The sequence below is a fragment of the Spinacia oleracea genome, chromosome 1 (genome assembly GCF_020520425.1).
Source record: "Spinacia oleracea cultivar Varoflay chromosome 1, BTI_SOV_V1, whole genome shotgun sequence".
In the NCBI taxonomy this organism is placed as follows: domain Eukaryota; kingdom Viridiplantae; phylum Streptophyta; class Magnoliopsida; order Caryophyllales; family Amaranthaceae; genus Spinacia; species Spinacia oleracea.
Genome location: NC_079487.1, coordinates 6972051 through 6990455, shown reverse-complemented (window position 1 = coordinate 6990455; position 18405 = coordinate 6972051). Strand labels below are relative to the sequence as shown.

Genomic DNA, 18405 nt, shown 5'->3' with positions numbered 1-18405 from the left:
TTTTGTGTTTTAAAAGGTCCTTTCTGGCAAATTTTCCTAAAAATTACGGCACAAATAAAGGCATATCAAAGGTGGGCTTTGTTGAATTGACCCAAACCAATCCGAACAAAAATATTGGCCCGACATTAGTCACATTACGGCCATTTAAAACTTACAGTCAATAAGATCAGTTTACTGCTATTTAAACCTTACTAGTTACTACTCCATTTGATTTTAGACTCTTCAATTCAAAGTTGAAGCTAAATCCACATCAAAATGTTTATTCTTAATTGTTTCGGGTGTATATAATCTCTAAGGAGGTAAGATATGTCTGAGTTGAGGAAGTCCACGAATTTGGAGCTGGCTCGCTGATTAGTACCTGTGGTACAAAGAAAGTAAACTTGCCATGGGGGTTTACAGGGAAAGCCCTCTCCAATGCCTAAGTTAGAAGGCATACGAAGTCGGTAATTAATGCTCAATATAATAGGTGAATCATGAATGTAATAAATGTCAAGTACCTTATATAAATTATAATAGGTGATTTCCATGCTTTTGCTGCTGTCAAGGATAAAGTACATTGTCTTTTACGCTAACTGCTTTAACTTCACCTCTTTTGGGTTTGTATTATATAAAACTTTTAGGCTAATTATGATCAGCCATAGCTATGTTTACAAGTTTTTGGGTGATAGCTATGGGCTGCTTTTGCTGTCGTGTAAAACTATTATGTTCGGGTGCAGAGGTGTTTAAATCCTCTTAATATATTTCATATTTCTGCGTAAAAAAAAATGGAGAACATTCGGTATTTATAGTAGTATTCATTGTCATGCTTGGGCTATTCATCATTGGGCATGCTAGGGCTTCGGAGAGTTAGACGCAAATTTTTGGCTATACCCGAGTACAGCCAAAGCTGGTTGTACTCCCATCCAAAACGATGTCGTTTTGCGTTGTTTAAAATGAACATTAATATACTGGTACAAAAATGAACATTTACTATTTCGGAAATGAACATTTATTTATTTATTTGGAATGAACATTTACTATTTTAGAAATGAACATTTATTTATTTATATGGAAATAAACAATATAGGCGCTTGTAAAAACATAAAAGACCAATGAAGTGAACAATTTCATTATGAACATTAACCATATATTTATTGTGAACAAACAAATAAACAAGAAAGAACAAATAATTCAACAAAAAAGAACAAACAATATAAAAAAGAACATAAAATTCCAGAAAAAAGAACAAACAATACAACAATTATGAACAATTTTATGATGAATTTTAAAGCCAACATGAAAGAACAAACAATACAACAAGAAAGAACAAACAATAAAGCAGATAATTATTATGAACAAACAAATAAACAAGAAAGAACAAATAATTCAACAAAGAAGAACAAACAATATAAAAAAGAACATAAAATTCCAGAAAAAAGAACAAACAATACAACAATTATGAGCAATTTTATGATGAATTTTAAAGCCAACATGAAAGAACAAACAATACAACAATAAGTTTGATGAATGAATTTAAAAAACATCAAGAAAGAACAAACAGTACAACAAGAAAGAACAAACAATACAAAAGGAAAGAATAAAAAATTAATGAAGAGTTTAATTATGAACATTAACCATATAATTATTATAAACAAACAAATAAACAAGACAGAACAAACAATATAAAAAAGAACATAAAATTCCAGAAGAAAGAACAAAAAATACAACAATTATGAAAATTTGATGATGAATTTTAAAAACAACATGAAAGAACAAATAGTACAACAAGAAAGAACAAACAGTACAATAAGAAATAACAAACATTACAATAAGAATGAACAAACACTACAATAAAAAAGAACAAACAGTCGACAAGAATGAACAAACAATATGAGCGCGTCATTTTGGGGGGTACAGCCAGAGCTGGCTGTACTCGGGTACAGCAGTTAGCGATTGATAGAGGGGCAAATGGGCCCAAAGTTGCTTAAACTAATTTGGGCCCCAACGTTAATCAACATGGAGTACTCTGTATAAGACATGTAACCAAAAAGAAGAATCAAAATATTTTTATCAGTAAGATATTAGAAGAATCCAATACTTTTAGTCTTTTAGATAACGCTGTTTTAGTATAAAAGTAGTATGAAGGGAATAACACGTACTAATTAACACCAAAAATCATATTCTCGCTATGGTCTCAAGTAGAGCTGTCAAAAACTGACCCGACCTGAAAACCCGACCTGAATCGATCGAACTCGTAACTGACCATGACCCGAAATTACGGTAAAACAGGTAACCCGAAACCCGACCTGTACCCGACCCGAAAAAACCGATAACCGATTTTAACCCGATGTTGTAACACCCGAACCCGAACCCGACACCCGACCCGAAAATGACCGATAACCGAACTGACCCGACCGAACAATGACCCGAACTCAATTCGACACCCGACCCGATGTCAACCCGAAACCGATTGTAACTCGATGAAACCAGCTATTGACCCGACTTGTGACAACCGCTACCCGATTTACCCGAGTTATCAATGACACGATCAAATATTAACTTCAACGATAAATCTATTTTAATTATTTATTGCTAGATACCGAAAAATTTAGCTCTAAAATAAGTTAAACAAATTTTTTTAGAATATAAAATAATTAAAATGTATAGGTTAATTATCAGACCCGAGTTTGACCCGTCCCTGAGAGTGACCCGACCTGAATTCTATTTGATTTGATTATTATCCGATCCAAACTAAGACCCGGACCCGAAAATAACTGTGTTGCAAACCGACTTAAACCCGACTCGATAAGACCCGAACCCGAAATTATCTGCTACAAACCGACTTAAACCCGACCCGATAAGACCCGAACCCAAAATTAAACCTGACCGAAATGTGACCCGACCCGAACCCGACCTGAAACCGGGATAAGAAAAAACCCGACATGACCCGACCTGAAATCGACCCGACCGAACCCGAACTCAACCCGGATGGAATATTAACCCGACACGACCCGACCTGATCACGACCCGAGACCCGGGATGACCCGACCCAAACCCGACCCGATAACCTATTTTGACAGCTCTAGTCTCAAGTACCTAAGCTCCTCCTTATTCATGGAGTACAAAGTAATATAAAGGGAATAACGCATAATATATACTAGTACAAAAGATCACACAAGTATTCAATTAGGTCTTGTACATGAACCTGATTTCCTTCTTATTCATAGAGTATAAAGAATTATAAAGGGAATAACACGTAACATTACAAATTATATTCGCAATAAGGTTCCATGCACCTAAGCTCTTCCCCATTCATTATAAATACCATATAATAACTTAGATAATATATATTTTCCACATTTGTCGAACATTTTATTTCAATTTGTTTTTTCTCTTTTCTTATTCAAAGATACAACCAATTATATTGTGAAATAAATATGACATGGGGATATGGATACGGGCATCAACACTATGCATCGCCATGGCAAGGGTCGTCGTATGACTATGGAGGTAACCCCTATAGCTATGGAGACTACAACCATCACCATCATGGAGGGCATCATGATTACGGTCATCATGATCATCATCATCACCACGGCCATCACCATGATTACGACCACCACCATCATGGTCATCACCATGATTATGACCACCACCATCACGGTCATCATGGTGATCACCACCACCACGGCCACCATCACTACGATGACTACTAGTAGTATGCTTGATTAAAACGAGGTTTTATGTAAGATGCGTGCATGGACTAAATTTAATTCGTTGCCTTTGATTTGTAGGATGTGTTAGAATAAAAGAATGGCAACGTAGTTTAGTAATAGTGTGTACGTACTAATCAGCTACCTTAATTTATGTGAACCTTAATTTTACCTCCTGATTAAATTTTGTGATTGAATATGTTTTTCAATTTGTCCCCCTTTATTTGGAACACTAGATTTTAGCCCCTGCGATGCACGGATTATATTAAATTGTTAAGTTAAAATAAAACTCCTATAAATACTAAATTACTAACTGTTATATTATAATTTTGGATTGAATTTCATTTTAGATTTATTTTTTAATTATTAGAGTGTTTGATTTCGGATTAAATTGCATATGCGTAATATTAATAATTAATAAATAAAAATATCTATGTGTCACCTAATTACTTATCTACATGGCACTCGACTTTTTTAATTCAAAAATAAATTTGAAATCTAATTTTTCATTAGGCGAAACCAATAGGTTTCCTACGTGGCGCTCTAATATTTGAATAATGTTTAATTTTAGATTGAATTTTATTTTAGATTAGTGTTTGATTTTTGATGAATTTTATTTCAAATTTATTTTTTAATTATTTGAGTGTTTGACTTTATATGGAGTTGTATATATTACTAATTAATTAAATAAAATATCTACGTGGCAACTAATTATTCATTTACGTGGCACTCGACTTTTTTAATTCAAAAATAATTTAGAAAATTTTACTTTACATTGACCTAAACCATCAATTTTAATACGTGTCGCTCTAATATTATTTGTATTAGACCCAATCCTCAGATTCCATCCACTATAACCATCTCAATCTCACCCTAACAGCTTAACATGTCAAACAAAAATCTCAAACCAATCAACCCGCGAATCATAAAAATATTAGAATTGGAGTATAGTAGTCAAAAAAAAATAATTAAAAATTGAATATCAGGAAATTCTTGTCCAATAGTTATAGATAGAGTACAAAATGAGAAAAATTTAATGTCCCAATGAAAAAGTGTGAGAGATTAAATGACGTAATGAATTTAATTGGTTAAAATAATCATCGGATACAAGTTTTGATAGAATATTAAAACATTTATGTGATAATATATAAGGTAATGTAGAGAACATTTTGGGACACCCAAAAAGGAAAACGTAAAGAACAAAAAGAGACGGGGGAGTAGTAGGGAACGAAGTTAAACCGTGCAACCATTTCTAAACGGAGGAAGTATCTTGATGAGATACTATTAAATATTAAGGGTGCGTTTTGTTCACCTGATTTTCACTTATTTATTTTTTTTGAACTTATCTTATCTGAAGTTAACTGAACTTATTTTGGTTATAAATTGTACTTGGTCAACCCTTATTTTTTCTGAACTTATATTATGTGAACTTATCTTATCTTAACTTATATGAACTTAACTAAATTTATTTGAACTTACTTTTTTTGAAAAAAGTGAAAATAAGGTGAACATAACATAGTCTTATCGTAAGACATCAAAAGTTACCCATAGAAAATAATAAGTCGCCCTTGATAGTGGAAATTTTTTATCTAGGTCTCACAATAAGTTGTTGTCAACTAAAAATCTACTTCTAGTGAAGTAAAAGAACGCTACATAACACATAAGTGTGTACATGTGCGTCATTTTCTAGCAATTAATACAATGCGTCAATGCCCTAATTTTAAAAATGATTCGATTTTGGTGTTCAATTTCCAATTTCTAATAATGTACAGCCGTTTGATTTTGGATTAAATTTTATTTTAGATTTATTTTTTAATTAGTAGAGTATTTAATTTTGGATGGAGTTGTACATATTATTAATTAATTATCTAAAATATATACGTGGCACCTAATTAATTATCTACGTGGCACTTGATTTTTTTAATTCAAAAATAAATTAGAAATCGTATTTTTCGTTGGCCGAAACCAATATTAATCCTAGGTGGCGCTCTAATATTTCAGCAAATATGCCTTCTATATATATATATATATATATATATATATATATATATATATATATACACACATATATATTAGATTGGTTGCTTATTTATCTATTTTTATTTTAAAAATCTGAAATATATTAGTGCCTATTTTAAATAAAAAAACTTTAAGAAAAATCTACCCTTCACGTAACTCTTTTTGTTTCCCCACCCAAAACCTACCCACTGCTAAAAGAAATCCCTAATCTTGGATAGAAAATCATATACACCAAAGTACCATGTAACAAAAGATACAGAGCACTTTTTTTCTTTTTTAAAGATAACTCCCCATCGTACAGTGCAACAATATCTTGTTAATTTTGAATTTGAGATAACTCACTATTTGTAATTCTATCATATTTTTAAACGGGATAATTATATCTTTTTCTCTTATTATCTTTTACTTCGTACTTATTTATCTCTTTTATTCCTAGTAAATTTATCTCTTATTGCCTTTTATCGGGTGCTTATTTATCTATTTTTATTTGATTTTTTCTTTATTAATATCTTTAAAGATAACTCAATTTAATATCAAACTCAATGATGATTAACTAATTTGATCAGTTTCCAAGCTAATTGTAATTCTTCCTTTCATACCGATCAAATGTGAGAGTTGTTTAAAATATAGTGTAGTCCAAAATATAGCCTAAATAATGTTGTTAATCGTTGATCATCAATTAATGTTGTAAATCGTTAATGTTTGACTCCGTTAGAATCCAACGAAAATCTATTATCTTATCAACTCAAAGATAAAACTGTTAGGTTGTGATACATATGAACAAACATAAATCATGCGGAAAAACCATAAAGCCAGGAGACATATTATTAACACATAATAATTTAGCATAATTCAGATGCATACACTTTGTAGCGTGCCCTCCCTAGCTGCGCCCGAACCGAACAAGAACAAGTCTTTAGGACTCCAAGTGTCGTCCCTCCGTAGATAGTCCACAGCACGTCCGGATCCGCCTTAAGCTTGACCAACTAGAATCGCCCTTAAGGTTCCTTAGATTTTCGGCTATTTTGGGTGCAAGTGTTTGGCTGATTTTTGCTTAAAAATCATACCTTTGAATACTTCAAAATCGTCTGTTAAATATGTGACCCTAGGCCCTTATTTATAGAGTTTATGGAAAGGAATTATAATCCTACTAGGATATGGATTTATTAATTAGAATCCTAATAGAACTCTAAATAATAAATTTAATCTTTTAGGATTAGGATTTAATCAATGCACGAATTCCGATAGGATTAGGATTCGTTACGAACACGAGCACACGCACACGCATGCACGCCCGCACGCAGGCCTTGCGGCCCACGCCGAGCGCACAGCGCATGCGGCCTCGCAGCCCATGGGCTTCGTGCGCGCCTGCCAGTGCTTGGCTGGGCCTGGCCTTGCGCTGGGCCTGGTCGAGCACTTGGCGTGTGGCTTGCTGGGCGTTGGCCTGGCCTTGTGCTGGGCCTTCGTCTAGCAAGCCTCGTCAGATGCTAATTCGTACGATACGCTTTCCGATTAAATTCCCGAATCCGGAATTCATTTCCGATACGAACAATAATTAATATTTCCGATTCGGGAATTAATTTTCGTTTCGAACAAATATTTAATATTTCCGTTTCCGGAATTATTTTCCGATTCCGATAATATTTTCGATTCCGGCAATATTTCCGTTTCCGGCAATATTTCCGATTCCGGCAATATTTCCATTTCCATTAATATTTTCCGATACGTACCATGTTTCCGTTTCCGGCAACATCTACGACTTGGATAATATTTATATTTCCGATACGATCGATATTTCCGTTTCCGGCAATATCATCGTTTCCGGAGTATTCATTTGCTTGCCTTTGACGATCTTAGCTCCCACTGAAACCAAGATCCGTCGATTCCGAATATCCATAGATGAAGTATTTAATGCCATTAAATACTTGATCCATTTACGTACTATTTGTGTGACCCTACGGGTTCAGTCAAGAGTAAGCTATGGATTAATATAATTAATTCCACTTGAACTGAAGCGGCCTCTAGCTAGGCATTCAGCTCACTTGATCTCACTGAATTATTAACTTGTTAATTAATACTGAACCGCATTTATTAGACTTAACATTATATGCATACTTGGACCAAGGGCATTATTTCCTTCAAAAACAACTCCAAAGTCTCAAATTAACACCAATATATTTTGTGTCATGTTTATTGATACTTTTCAAATCAACCTATTTTGATAGTTCTTCTATTAATATTTGATAGTTCTTCTATTAATATGATTATTAAAAATAAATTCATATAATCATACCTGGAATATTCAATTAAAAAATACAGAGTACTACCTACAAAATAAAAACAAACTGCTTTGGAGTAATCTAATGATGATAAATAAAATTATAAAACTACAATAAAATTAAAAGAATAAAATAAATTAATTAAATTAACGTAAAAATGAAAACACATAAGGTGACGAAGCATTGAACACCCAATAAGATCTCATAGGCTCATAGCTAGCTTATAAGTGGAGGCTCATTCTAAAACAACATACTCGTAGGCCCTGTTCTTTAGAGCTGAACTGAACTGAACTGAATTGAACTGAATTGAACTGAATTGAACTGAACTGAACTGAACTGAATTGAATGCTCCTGAACTGAACTGAACTGAACTGAATTGAATTGAACTGAATTGAACTTAACTGAACTTAACTTAACAGAATATATTACCGAAATAAATAATAAATAATAAATAATAAATAATAAACAATAAAATAATAAATAATAAATAATAATAATAAATGTTAACTAATAACTAGAGAATAATTATTAATTAATAACTAAATAACTATATAATAAATAATAATAATAATAATAATAATAATCTGTAATTGATTACTAAATAATTACAATAAATGATAAGTTTTAATAATAATAATAATTCATAGTTAATAACTAATAACTAAATAATAAATAACTAATAATCCGTAACTAATTAATAAAAATCATAATAAATTATATTAATTATTAATAAATAATTAGTTATAAATAATAATAATAATAAGTAATATAATAACATGAATATAAATATAAATAATAAGTAATATAATAATATAATAATATAAGTATAAATATAAATAATAAGTAATACAATAATATTAATAATAATAATAATATTATTATTATTATTATTATTATTATTATTATTAAGTTAAATTGAATTGAATTAAACTGAATTAAACTGAACTGAACTGAACTGAACTGAACTGTCAAATAAGTCCTGAAACTAAAATTAAGCCAAAAAGAACAGGGTCGTACTTTGTTTTCATTAACTACCAACAAAAAGGCAACCCTGTTTTGCTTAACACGTACAATCTAGAAAGCCATGTAGACCAAGTTACACATGCTTGCCTAAAGAAATTCTTTGTATAACTAATCCAAACAATGAGTTGAGGCGTTTTAAGGAAAAAAAAATTGAGTTTATATAAATTGATACATCAGTATTTTATTTTTTTCAAAATTTTATCTATTTACCTTTTTATCTTAAAATATTATGAAGTGAATTTTACCACACAGCCGAAATGAATGCGTAATCTAAGCTACCGACAGAGATCCCTTAATTACATAAATGGAAAATGTTCAAGTTTAGAAACAAGTACCCGCTTCTCACTTTCATAAATCAAACAAATTAAGCAAACGACAGTGCAAGATTACAGTAACCTTAGTTTTCAACAACTCAAAACTTACAGATCGAGGAGGAAGACCGTTAGAGTGATAATGGTGAATATGAATTGGATCCATGCATGTGCATTCTGAATCTATAAGATTACAGGTGCATGTATACCTGTGAGGGGTCGAAAAAGCACGAGGCTAATGCGTGATCTCGTCCCTCGTGGGTGTGACGCTTCTTTTTGTCAAATCAAGTGTAATTGGATTTCCTGTGAGTTTACACCCAATTGACTAGTAATATAGGAGTCGCCATTCAGTTTTTAACGACAATGAGAAAAACTGACAAAACCCGGTTATCGTGACATAAAGGGAGTGCAATTATGTTTGACCACGACGGCCGTAGGTTCCCTTGTGATCCCTGGTGGTGGGGATCGCTCAACGTACACCCGCAGGGTAGAGATTGAGGGTTCGGGGGACTGTAACTAACGAGAGGAGTACTCGCTCTTCAATAACTCCAGAGGCAGGATATCCTTACTAGCTCAGCATAAATAATTGAAGGGACATGCGTTAACTATTAAACTAATCTGAGTTGATTTTAACAGTATGCAACATATAGTACTAGATCGAGCGCGATTATCTGATTTAGATTGTTTCAAGGGACCTAGCATGATAATCCAATTTCCCAAAAATATCATATTTATTAAGCGTGATCGAACAATCAGATTTAGTTAGTTTAACAGTTCATAAAAGGGCGAGGAAAGCAATTAAATCATAGAAAAGGGACACATTACAACGCACCCTTGAGAGGTGCGTCACAGTTCTCAGAAAACTAACCACTTTGACTTTGCTATTTCTCCTTTTATTTAACGAATCTCAAATTATGGGACGGGATACGTTCTGTTCGATTTATGGATCGATTGCGACAGAACGCGTGATCGGTTTTGCAGCGTGAGGCTTAGGCTTAGGGGTTCAGAGTCAATACTCAGAAATATAATTGTGTGTTGTCCCCTTTCACGTCGAACTTAAGGCCCTATTTATAGAAAAGAGTTCGTGGAAAGATAGAATTGCAGAACTCTAATCCACAAGGAATTAGGAAAAAACACGTACCAGGTATTTTCGGCGCCCAGAACCAGGCGTTGAAAATAGGATCTGGGCTGTTTTCTCAGTCAGATTCGGATTCCGAGAATCCGAAGTATTTGAGATTTAATTGAGTCTTTTAGTGCGTATTAACCCTGTGACGGGATGCGTCTGGGCCCGTTACGAACTCTAGGCTCGTTAGGATTATAATTAATACGTGACTCTTACTTTCAAATCATATTAGGAATAGGATTCTCTCGCAATTTCTATCTCATTTAGGATTTATGTTGGAGTGCAACACCTAATTCTGACAGGTTTCTATTTTTATGACTTGCCACTTTTAACAACTACTCATTACGGAAGTTACTATTTTTAACAGGTTTCCATAAATAGCAGGTTTCGGGTGAAATGAAAAGGGGAATTGAGATTCGTTATTTTATAGGAGATGCGTTGTCAAGTGAAGATTTACGCTTTCATCATCGAACCTTCCCTTTCGGTAATGGGAACAAAAGTATGTATCTACAGTTAGCTCTACATAGGATCTGCATGAAGAAAAAAAAAAGGTAGGAGAAATTGAATGTTCGCCTAACCAATTCCATCATTAGTTTATCCAACAACTCAATAATTGTCACACGACATTCATCAAGTAAGCAAAAGCCAGGATCACAAGAAAGTTTACTATTTATTTATTTATTTATTTCTCATCCCCAGTTCTAGCAAAGATCCCCGTTGAATGAATGTTCATCTTTGCTACAACTGGGGATGAGAAATACCAACGGCTGTGATGCGTTCACTGTTTGGGGGAGTTGTGTTAGCAGGCGATGGACTGTATCTTTCCCTTTGGGCTTTGGCGAGTTACTCCGTATGAATTATGACATCGACATAGACTCTAATATTAAATAACATACGGTCTAATTCCAAGCGAATAGACTCTAATTATAATCAAAGTTATTCACTTATTTTTAGTTTTTGTATCACAAATTGAGGGAAGTTTTATAAAAAAAACAAGTGAGAGCAACTAAAGAAAATGTTAGGTTAATAAAGTATTTTTTAGAAAACTTTTTGAAGCAAATAGGGGGAAGTTTAGTTAGTTTATTTATTTTTAAGAAAAAGGTAGGAAAAAAATAAAGCAAGTTTTTATTGGGTTGGGGATCGAACTCAAGATCAGTGGGCTAGAGTACAATCCAAAACAACAAAAGCACTAGATTTTTGATGTTAGCAGAGTAATACCAATTGATTTAATTTTCCCTAAATAAATAAATTTGAAAAAAAATAAAGTTTTTTTTTCCAGACATTTTAACCCACAAATAAGTTTATTTAAGTGAAAATAAGTTATTTTTTCCAAATACAATAAGTTCAAATAATATAAGTCCAGACAAAATAAGTCAAATAAAACAGAACCTTAAGTTAACTACATTTATCTAAACTTATATATATTCCTTGAAATATGTGTACCAGCTTCAATGGAAACACTAACAAGCTGGTGAGCAACTGCCTTCTGCAAAGCTTAGCTTTCTCATCATTTTCAGGGACATCTTCAAAATCATCAATTGTAACAACCTTGGCATTCTTATGCAAGAGGAAAATAGAGACAGAGTGAGTCAAGATTACGTAGAAGTTGATCATTTTACAAAAACTATATATATGGAAGTAGTTTCTAAATGAATGCAAAGTGAAATATTGTACAGACCCTGTACTAATTACATTTTCCGTCTTTTGCTGTGTAAAGATAGTCTGCATCGGTATCTATGCCACCATTGTTAATGATGAAATCATATGCGTAATCCATAAGTCCACCATCACATCCAGAGTTGTAAGATGTGTCACAATCTACGAGCTCTTGCTCAGACAACGACAACAACTCCCCGGTAACAATCTGGTTGATCCCTTCCACAACAGCAATTGTGGAGATTGCCCAACAACTCCCTTTATTTCAAACAAAAACTAAATAGCTTGAGTACACAATCAATCAAATACTTAAGGCTCTATCAAAACCCAAAAGTTTCTTCCGTAATAAGGCATAAACAGATAACCCTTCATGAGGAATCCTCTCAGCCAGTGTTGCTTGGAATACAGAGGGTTGGATTAGATCAAGATCAAATACTAGATTGTAATCGTTTAGTCAAAATCTTCACTAATTTAAGATAGAATATTATCCAAGGATAAAAGATACACTGCCCCCCAATAAATCAATTATTCACGCAATAATGTGAACTCATATGAAATCGTGAGTCATGCAGACTCATGCCTTTAAATCTTATTTTATACGGAGTACATCCAAAGTACCTTAATTACTCCCTCCGTCCCGGAATACTCGACCCGGTTTGACCGGCACAGAGTTTAAGGGACTTGAATTGACTTATTTAATTTAATAGGTAGTAGTTGATATTGGGGTATTATTTTAATTTAGTTAGTGGGAAATGTGTAAAGGGGTGAGGTTGGGGGAGAGTAGGGGTTGAATTTTTAATTATTTTTTATATGGAGTAGGGGTTAGGTGGGTTAATAGGGGTGGAGTGAGAAATAATATAATATTGTTAGAATATTTCCATTTTTAGAAACAGGTCAAGTATTAAGGGACGACCCAATAAGGAAAACAGGTCCAGTATTCCGGGACGGAGGGAGTACTAATTTAATTAACACTTTTACAAAAGCAGCCAGCTACTAATCAACAGATCGATTGATTTATAATTCTCTAGTTTAGTACACGTGCAACACATGATTATTATTACTCCGTAAATATTTTTATGTAATACTTTTAATAATTTAATAATTATTTACAGAAAAGTTAATAAAATAAAATATATTTCGCAAATGAGTTTATCAATACCAATTGATTTAATTTTCCCTAAATAAATAAATTTGAAAAAAATTTAAGTTTTTTTTTCCAGACATTTTAACCCACAAATAAGTTTATTTAAGTGAAAATAATTTTTTTTCCAGATAAAATAAGTTCAAATAATATAAGTCCAGACAAAATAAGTCGAATAAAACAGAACCTTAAGTTAACTAAATTTATCTAAACTTATATATATTCCTTGAAATAGGTGTACTCATATTTATTTTTAATATAAGGTAACAATTTGCCAATATATTTTTTCTTTCAATTCTTTATAAAAAGTTTCTCATATTTACTTTATTCGTAACTTTCTTTTTCCTTTTTCACCCTATTCCAGCATATTTCTTACTTAAATTATTAATTTCATTACGTAAATTTGTTGAAGATACGACACATTAATTCATTTTCCGTAAGACAAAAGGATTTTAAGTCATTATTAAATTAATATAATACAAAGATATGAGAGATATATGCTACAATGAATTTTCAACAATAAAGATTGATAGCTCGAATTATTTTTTCTCCTTTTTTTTAATTTTTTTAATATACATTTTTTAAGTTAACAAACTAGTGTGTGGGACGGGCGTTGCCCCGGTTTCTTACTTTTATTCGGGTTTATTTATTTTTTAAATATGTGCACATGTAGATGTAGTCTTCGTCGACATCAAATGACATCGAATTACGGTGGTGACACAAGATTAGTGGCCGATCAACAACTTTTCCAAATATGAAACCCCACATTCGAAAATCAAAACAAAGTTGGATACTTTTCTTCAAAATTAGTTGTTTTATTACACCGTTTTTTTTTGAGGCTTAAGCTAGAAACGTAATAACGGAACATTTATAAATTAAGTAATCATTATCTTTTTTTTCCTTTTTTTTCACATTCACTTTTATTTAATGTATTATTTAACGTCAAAAGAATATATATGTTTATGTAGAAAGATGTAACATAAGTTGTGGTTGGCTAAGATGGTAGGAAATGTAACTTTTAACAAAGAGGTCTAGTGTTCAATCCTTGTTACATGTTTTTTGTTGTATTGACATGTCATGATGCTAATTAGTGGTGACGTGGCGTAATGAGGGTAGTTATACATGACACCTATACATTCTTATGAACGCCTTTTAATATATTAGTATAGATGTGAAGAGATAAAGCACAATTGGTGGTTGGTTAGGATGGTAATGAGTGTTGTCATCCACATTTGAGGTCTGGAGTTCAAATCTCATTGTAATGATTTTTGGTTGTCCATGACATGACATACCACTTGATGAGTGAATGATGTGGCGCAAAGAGAAGAGTACTACGTGGCACATATACTTTTTTCACAACGCCTTTTAATATATTAGTATAGATATAAAAAAAACCTAAAGACTCATTAGGAGATGACACATGTCATTTATGGTGTATCTTTTACTCCATCCGTTTCTTTTTGTTTGTTATGTTTGGACTTTTCCACGTTTATTAACATATAACTGTAGACACCTACTTTTGTCCCCATTCCCGAAAGGGAAGGTTCGATGATGAGAACATAAATCTCCACTTGGCAACGCATCTCCTATAAAATAACGAATCTCAATCACCCTTTTCATTTCAACCAAAACTGCTATTTATAGAAACCTGCTAAAAATAGTAACTGCCGTAACGGGTAGTTGCTAAAAGTGGCAAGACATAAAAGATAGAAACCTGTCAGAATTAGGTGTTGCACTCCAACATAAATCCTAAAAGAGATAGAATTTGCAAGAAGAATCCTATTCCTAGTATAATTCGAAAATAAGAGTTACGTATTAATTAAAATCCTAACGAGCATAGAGTTCGTAACGGGCCCAGACGCATTCCGTCATAAAGTTAATACGCACTAAAAGACTCGGATAAGTCTCAAACACTCCGGATTCTAAGAGTCCAAATCTGACAAAGAACTCGGCCCAAACATCATTTTCAACACCCAGCCCTGGGCGCTGAAATTGCCTGGATCCCATTTTCAACGCCCAGTGCTGGTCGCCGAAATCTTTAACGCCCAGCCCTGGGCGCTGAAATTACCTGGGTACGTGTTCTCTTTTAATTCTCCTTGGATTAGTGCTCTAAAATTCTATCTTTCCACGAACTCTTTTCTATAAATACAGCCCCAAATTCGACGAGAAAATAGAACACACAATTCATATTCTGAGTATTGACTCCAACCCCTAAGCCTAAGCCTCACGCTGCGAAATTGATCCCGCGTTATGTCGCAATCGATCCAAAAATCGAACAGAACGTATCCTGTCCCTTGTAGCTGAAGAATTAAGCCCGAAAACTTGAGATTCGTTAAATAAAAGGAGAAATAGCAAAGCCAAAGTGGTTAGTTTTCTGAGAACCGTGACGCACCTCTCAAGGGTGCGTCGTAATGTGTCCCTCCGCATGATTTAATTGCTTTCCTCGCCCTTTTATAAATTGTTAAACTATTAAAACTGATTGTTCTATCACGCCTAATAAAGATAATATTTTGGGAAATTGAACTATTATGCTAGGTCCCTTAAAACAATCTATATCAGATAATCGCGATCGATCTAGTATTATGTGTTGCATATTGTTAAAATAAATTCAGATTAATTTAATAGTTAACGCATGTCCCTTCAATTATTTATGCTGAGCTAGTAAGGATATCCTGCCTCTGGAGTTATCGAAGAGCGAGTACTCCTCTCGGTAGTTACAGTCCCACGAACCCTCAATCTCTACCTTGCGGGTGTACGTTGAGAGATCCCCACACCAGGGATCACAAGGGATCCTATGGCCGTCGTGGTCAAACATAATTGCACTTCCTTTATGTCACGATAACCGGGTTTTGTCAGTTTTTCTCATTGTCGTTAAAAACTGAATGGCGACTCCTATATTACTAGTTGTGAGGGGGTCGAAAAAGCGCGAGGCTAATGCATGACCTTGTCCCTCGTGGGTGTGACGATTCTTTTTATTCAATCAAGTGTAATTGGATTTCCTGTGAGTATACACCCAATTGACTAGTAATATAGGAGTCGCCATTCAGTTTTTAACAACAATGAGAAAAACTGACAAAACCCGGTTATCGTGACATAAAGGGAGTGCAATTATGTTTGACCACGACGGCCGTAGGTTCCCTTGTGATCCGTAGGTTCCCTTGTGTTCCCTGGTGTGGGGATCTCTCAATATACACCCGACCCTTTGTTGGGGGAATGGGTGCTTCCCGATGCCCGGATCTCGTATACCGGAGAGAGTGGATCCGAGATTGTGGAGACCTTCCCGGAAGACCGGGTTTTCCATGCTCCGCTCCCTGAGGGAGTAGAGGCGGTATGCACCTTTCATTTGTGTACTCTTCTTTATATTTTTTCTTTCTTTTTTACTGACATTCTTGTTTTAGGTTCCGGCCCGTACGGCCAATGCGATGGTGGGGGTGATCAACCGGTTGAAGTCCGCGTTGGTTCGAGCTCGGTCTGCACTTTCTTACAGGAGCCCCCACTCTACTCGGGTAATGTGCCCTCTCTTTTTTTTCTTTTGATCTGTACCTTTGGTTTGGCTTTCGGTTATTCACTCTCTTTTTTTGTCCCTTTTTGCAGACGGCTACTGGGCGTGCTGGAGCCGACGACGCGGGTCCCTCGGGCTAGGGACACGGTCGTCGCGAGAGAGAGAGAGCACAACACTCGCCCCTACGGCATCGCCATTCTGACACGGGGGTGAGTTCTTCCGGGGAGAGGTCCGAGCCGGAGCGTAGGCGGCGTTCCGTGTCGGTGGCCCGAGAGCCTAGCCCCGAGTTGCAGTCGCAACCTCATTTTTGGGGTGACTCTGGCTGGGGTCCCTCATACCACGGGGAGTGGAGTGGATGGACCGGCGAGGCTTGGAGACATGGAGCCGATGACGAGTCTTAGGCTTACCTCCTGTTTTATACATATTCATTCTTGTGTTCCGCATGTATATATATATATTTTTTGCGATTTTTGGTGCAAGAATGTTTTGAGCCCTCCGTGGGCTTTGTTTTAACATATTATAGCAATATTAGCTTCCTAAACCAACGACGAATTTCGAAAAAGGAAAAGACTTTCGTAAAAATAATGAGTTCATACAAAAGTGCACATATATTTTTAGACTAACCGACTACTTGGGGTATTACATATGCATGTTCACTATTTTTTTGTTTTTTTTTTTTGCCGACTCGTGTCATACTCCTTTGTTGGGCTTGTTCCTGGAAACTCTTGTGGCTTTTTCATTTTATGTGGTCTTGCCCGTGCATGGGTTAGGGTAGAGTGCCCTTTGCGATATCTTTTCTTCTTGATGCGTTGCATGACTTTATTATTTTATAATTTTTTATTGGACCGAATCCTTGAGAAGGATTGCCTACGTATCTTGTCAGAATCAGGTCGCGCGTAGTTCTAGCTTTTTTTTGAAAAAAACTTTTTGAAAGGGTGTTCATTACTCGTCTGCTTCCCCCCCAAGTGTTCGTGGTTCTTTTGAGGGTTAGAAAAAGGAGTACGAACACTTTGTAGAAGCGGGAGGGTAGGTGGCAAGAGAGAACGACGCGCGATCTAGGGCGAGGGAAATATCGGCGCCCAGTCCTGGGCGTGAGAAATAACAGCGCCCAGTCCTGGGCGTTGAATTGTTGTCCTTCGCTTTTTCTACTTTATCGAGTTTTATGCCGTTTGTTTAGAGTAATGCGCAGAATGTTGGCTTATGAGTCTTAATATGTTTTATTAGATGCCTTAACTCCGGACTGAATTTTATTAAATATGGTACTTTTTCAATTGGTCTAAGTTCGTGAGGTTAGCGAATTCCGCTCCATCTATGTCGGCTAGTTGGACTGCTCCGCCAGGTAGGATGGTCTTTACAAAATATGGTCCTGTCCAGTTAGGCCGGAATTTTCGTTGAGGGTCCGTAGTAGGTGCGCGGACTTCTTTTAAAACAAAATCGCCTTCTTTGATGTTTCGAGGTTTGACTCTTTTGTGGAATTGCCTTGCAATGCGCTTTTGATACACTTGCACGTGATGTAGAGCTCTTAACCTCCGTTCGTCTAAAAGGACGAGTTCGTCGTACCTAGCTTGAACCCAATCAGCTTCGGGTAGCTTGCTTTCTAGGACGATCCGGAGGGAGGGAATTTCCAACTCGACCGGTTGGACTGCCTCCATTCCGTAT

At 34.8% G+C, this 18405-nt stretch overlaps 1 protein-coding gene across 1 annotated transcript in view; it reads right to left on the bottom strand.

Moving 5' to 3' along the window:
- Window positions 1-12131: 12131 nt before the first annotated feature.
- The window catches only part of LOC110776408 (uncharacterized), a 34138-nt gene continuing 27864 nt past the window's right edge, over window positions 12132-18405 (bottom strand). The window contains exons 2-3 of the mRNA XM_056831394.1: window positions 12413-12538; window positions 12132-12361 (exon numbers count right to left, since the gene is read on the bottom strand). Of these exons, the coding sequence (XP_056687372.1) occupies window positions 12132-12361; window positions 12413-12538 (356 nt within the window). The remainder of the gene's footprint in view (window positions 12362-12412; window positions 12539-18405) is intronic.